Source organism: Prosopis cineraria, unplaced genomic scaffold, assembly GCF_029017545.1.
Source record: "Prosopis cineraria cultivar Desert tree isolate PC_DT_omini unplaced genomic scaffold, ASM2901754v1 PC1148, whole genome shotgun sequence".
NCBI lineage: Eukaryota > Viridiplantae > Streptophyta > Magnoliopsida > Fabales > Fabaceae > Prosopis > Prosopis cineraria.
The window spans coordinates 1-4,493 of NW_026556473.1; the positions used below are offsets into that span (position 1 = coordinate 1).

A 4,493-nucleotide genomic window follows, 5' to 3' on the forward strand; every position below is an offset into this window, starting at 1 on the left:
AGTTGATTACCGGACGACTTTTCTATTAAAGGACATCTTTGGTTTTTGATGTGATCGTTCGCTTCAGTTTGGTTTGATATTTGTTATGACTCATGAGCGGAACGTAAGATTTGAGTTCACAACATCTTAAGGTTTTTCATTGCTTGTGGGTTGCCTTCGGGCTATGGCTTTTCAAGATACTGTTAGGATCATTACAAAATCAACTAAATTTACTCAACTGAGACTAAATGTTTGCATTTGACAATCTGGCTGGACCTTTCATAATTTGGTGATAAACTGATATATATCTATGTCTTGTTTAGGTTTTTGGAGCTTCGAGGACTGGCATGGAGTATCCAGAGCGAGTAGGCCAGCCCTGTATGTCAGGTACTCGATCTGGTTCTGCCTATATATGCTCTGGGAGAACATTATACATGATTGCTTTTGACATTGTCATTCATATTGGTCATACAAAATTTGATACTCAGCAGTCATTTGTATATCCTAAGGGGGGGAGTAAGTTTAGCTATACTTTGCCTATCTGTCGTCAAATTGATCGCTGGCCTTTAGTATTAATTAAATCTACTTACTAAAAATGCAGTATTATATGAGGACAGGATCTTGCAAATTCGGTGCTTCATGTAAGTACCACCATCCTAGGCAGGGAGGAGGCGTTGCTCTTGTATCACTTAATTGTTATGGATACCCATTTCGACCGTTTTGTACAACATTATTTCACCAATACTGTTTCTATCTTTTAAATATTGGATTGATTTTTCTTAACCATGGCAAGAGTTTGTCCCAAACTTACATTTTAACTAATACAGGATGAGAAAGAGTGTTCGTATTATGTGAAAACAGGACAATGCAAGTTTGGTGCAACTTGTAAATTCCATCATCCACAGCCTGCTGGTGTTCAAGTTCCTGCACCTCTATCAGTTCCCCAAGTCTCTTCTCTACCTGTCCGCGTACCTTCAATCGTTCTATCCAACTGTGCAGCCCTCCATCTGGTCCTTCATCACAAACAATATGGTGTAATGGTTGCAAGACCACCTCTACTACCAGGGTCATTAGTCCAAAGTCCTTATGGGCTGTGGTAATGTCCCATGTCCCTTTTTTCAGGTTGGAATCCTTATCAGGTGGGTCAAACTTTTCCTCTGACAGCTTCAGCAAATTACAAGTGCATTTGTTTATGTTTTTAAGCTCTTGACACAGGCTCCTACAAGCCCTGCATTCCATCTAGTACTCCATCAAATGTTGGTTCAACACACCTTTATGGGAATACTCAGCTACCTTCATCAGCACCTGCCTATACTTCACCTTATCAACCTGCAGGTTCCGCATTTGGTCCCTCAACACTAGTCAGAGAGAACAACATTCATTACCAGAAAGACCAGGTCAGGTCAGCCAGAATGTCAGCATTACATGAGAAACGGGAGAGTGTAGATTTGGTCCTTCCTGTAGGTATCATCATCCACCTGAATTGGTTGTACCAATGTCAATGTGGTCCTTAGTCCTGAGGGTCTTCCTCTGCGCCCGGTAACTACTGTCCCTCAATTCCTTTTCCATGATGCCTCATGTTGGATTATGAATTTAATTTTCTGCCTTTTCTATCAATCTGGGTAAAACTTTTTCATTGTCCAATAACCAGTGATGAAAAATTTTTATGCAATTTTTTTCCGTGGGAAATTTATGTGCAATTTTGATACATACAAAATTGACCTTTTATTGTTGCAACATGTTATATGGGTTCTTTATGCAAGATTTGAAGTTTGCTCCACAGATATACTATTTTTGGTTTTTAAACTCTAGTCATTGACAACAAACTAGAGTAGAATTCCACTTGGTTGCTATCCCTTGTTCTTGAGCTGTGATTTAACCTCAGATGTGTTTTTATCGATATTCAAGTGTATTTTCTTAGAAACTGAGGTCCATTTTCCCAAAGGGGCAAGTTCTACCAGTACTTCCTCTTTGAACCCTCCATGTTGATAGATACCCTGACTTGGATGAAACCATGAAAGCCTGAAACTTTCTGTAAATATTTTTTAATGTGGCAACTCATAAGATATACTGAGTTTATGGCATTGAGACACAGATCATTGAATGGTGCTCCGTCGCACTTTGTTGCCGCACTAGATTTCTTGAGTTCTCTACAACCACTGCTGGGGAATTGGGGAATTCCTTCATTAATGTATAATTACTGTGAAGGGATACTCTTATCCTTCATGAAAGCTTCTGACAACCATTTCCTTACATGTTTCTTGTTCTCTTGGGGGTCATTAATTATTTCTTCTTATTCTTGACCTTCAATTAATTACAAATCTTCATATTTTTTTGCTATTACTTTCTGCTAAACTATAGAGATTCTTTCCTATATTTATCATAGGGATTCTGCTCCTCTAAGTGCAAGGTGGTTTTTAGAAAAGTGGTAGGCAGGTTACCATTGATGAGATAATCTAAAGAGCAAACAACCTTTCTCTTTTGTTCAAACATAATATAGTTTCTCTCAGTAGTTGGCCTTCATAAAATTGCATTAAGCTTTGCATATGATTCCTATTGATAACGGGGTAAAAATCCTATACCCCCTCTCGTGTCTTATGTAATGGTATGATCAATCATACTTCTGATGATTTCATGCTGATGTGTCACTAAACTTTAGACTGTAAATGTCATGCACATGTCAAGTTCTTGCATGCTCATTGTCAGAAATATTTACATGACAGGCCTAAACACAAATGTGTATCCTTTAATATATAAGCCACATACAGAGTATCTGCTTTTAGATATAATTATCACTACATAGTATATAACTGGTCATTAAAATTTTTGAAATTTGTGTTCTCTGCAGTATAATATACTGCACTGTTTTTGCAAATTGTAACGGCCTTCTGATTTCTATTCAGGAGTTCTAAAAATTGTAGGGGATCTGATGATTGATGGTTTTCTATTTCCAAAGTGAGATTTTTCAGTGTCTTTGGACCAAAATAGGGCTGTCTCAAGCCTTTTTGTCACATTTCAATCTGCAGATTATTTGGCTTTTTAGCAAACTGCTTACTTGACAGTTGATGTGTGGACTTATCTTGGCTTTAAGAATGTATTTAAGAATTATGATGATAATTTTATTCTGGAATTTTTTGAGTCTTTCTTATGAATGTCGTCTTCTGAGTCCTCTCTTTTTGTTGGGGACTTGTTTGTATTCAATTGTCTCAGACAAGCTTTTGGATTCCTCACACTGGGTTATTTCCTTATGTTATATTGAACTTTCTGTTCTTTGGTTTAATTTCAAGAGTGTTGTGACTCAATGACAGTCTTTACTAGATTAAGATAATGTGCTCTATGACAACTTATCCTTGACAATTGGTAGAATTAACTAATATAAAGCATGTATCTAGGAGCAAGTAATTGAGGTTCATTTAGGTGAGTGAAAGAAGCTGAATTGGTAGAATTAACTACGGAAATGCTAATAAATAAAATTTTACAAGGCTGAATCTGAGCCTGTTGAAATGCAAACATAGTTGATTAGTTGAATAAAAACTGTGCCCCGTTTTACTTTTTGGGAGGCTAGGATGAGGTATGAGTCTTAATATCCTTAACAGTCTAGACTCAGCTGTTTCATTTTCCCTTGCAGACTGTCAGAGTCTAAGCTGATTTTGTCTCAAATTGCACAGGTGCTTTACTTCTGTTTAATTTTTTCCCTAGTGTTAGAGTCTGCTCTCATACGGCATATGTAGAAAGTTCTTTTGTGAAAAGAATAGAAAGTTATATCATGCAATGCCCTTAAGGTTTGTGACTAAAGTTATATCTGTATAAATTATTCATTTGGTTGCTTTATTAATTACTTGCATAGCCTTCCATCTCATGTCAGTGTTTTGATAATCAGGGTGCACCGCCTTGCACTCACTATGTGCAGCGAGGAGTATGCAAGTTTGGTCCTGCATGCAGGTTTGATCATTCTATGGGAACATTGACTTACAGTCCATCTGCTTCTTCTCTTGTTAATATGCCAGTTGTATCCATTCCTGTGGGTTCTTCCATCAGTACTCGTCCTCCATCGTCCTCATCATCAGAGTTGCAGCCTGAACGTAACCCTGGTTCTAGCCGGGAGCCTGGATCATTCAGAATTTCTTCTTCAATGAGCACAGCCACTGGATCAGTTGGCTTGGCTTTGTCAACTAGTGGAAACGTTTCTGAATCAAGTGCTCAAACATCCGCCCAAAGTTCTGTTCCGGTAGCAACTACGACTATCACAACAACCAGCACTGTCTCTCATGCCCCAAGCTAAGCAATGTGAATGCATACCTCCTTTTTATTCCTTTTTATCTCAATTCTTAAAGGAGACATCGTCCTTCTAGGGACTCCTCAAACAGGTTTTGTTTTTCAGTTATCCCTGTTCCCCAGGTCTAGAACACATTAGTGCCTATTATCTTTGGGTTGATAATCTCAGTCTTTTCATGGCCATCCAATTGATCTTGAATAAACCGTGGCCAACCTTGAGAAACTGCATCCATATCTCC

The 4,493-nt window shown here is 38.1% G+C and overlaps 1 protein-coding gene across 1 annotated transcript; it reads left to right on the forward strand.

Moving 5' to 3' along the window:
- Window positions 1–302: 302 nt before the first annotated feature.
- On the forward strand, window positions 303–4,261 carry LOC129299397 (zinc finger CCCH domain-containing protein 34-like; the record flags this gene model as incomplete). Its single annotated transcript, XM_054937873.1, has 8 exons — window positions 303–476; window positions 581–661; window positions 807–1,045; window positions 1,102–1,118; window positions 1,195–1,443; window positions 2,883–2,934; window positions 3,608–3,647; window positions 3,860–4,261. Coding segments are annotated over 8 exons (1,254 nt in total), but the record flags the coding sequence as incomplete, so codon positions are not given.
- Between the last annotated feature and the right edge of the window lie 232 nt (window positions 4,262–4,493).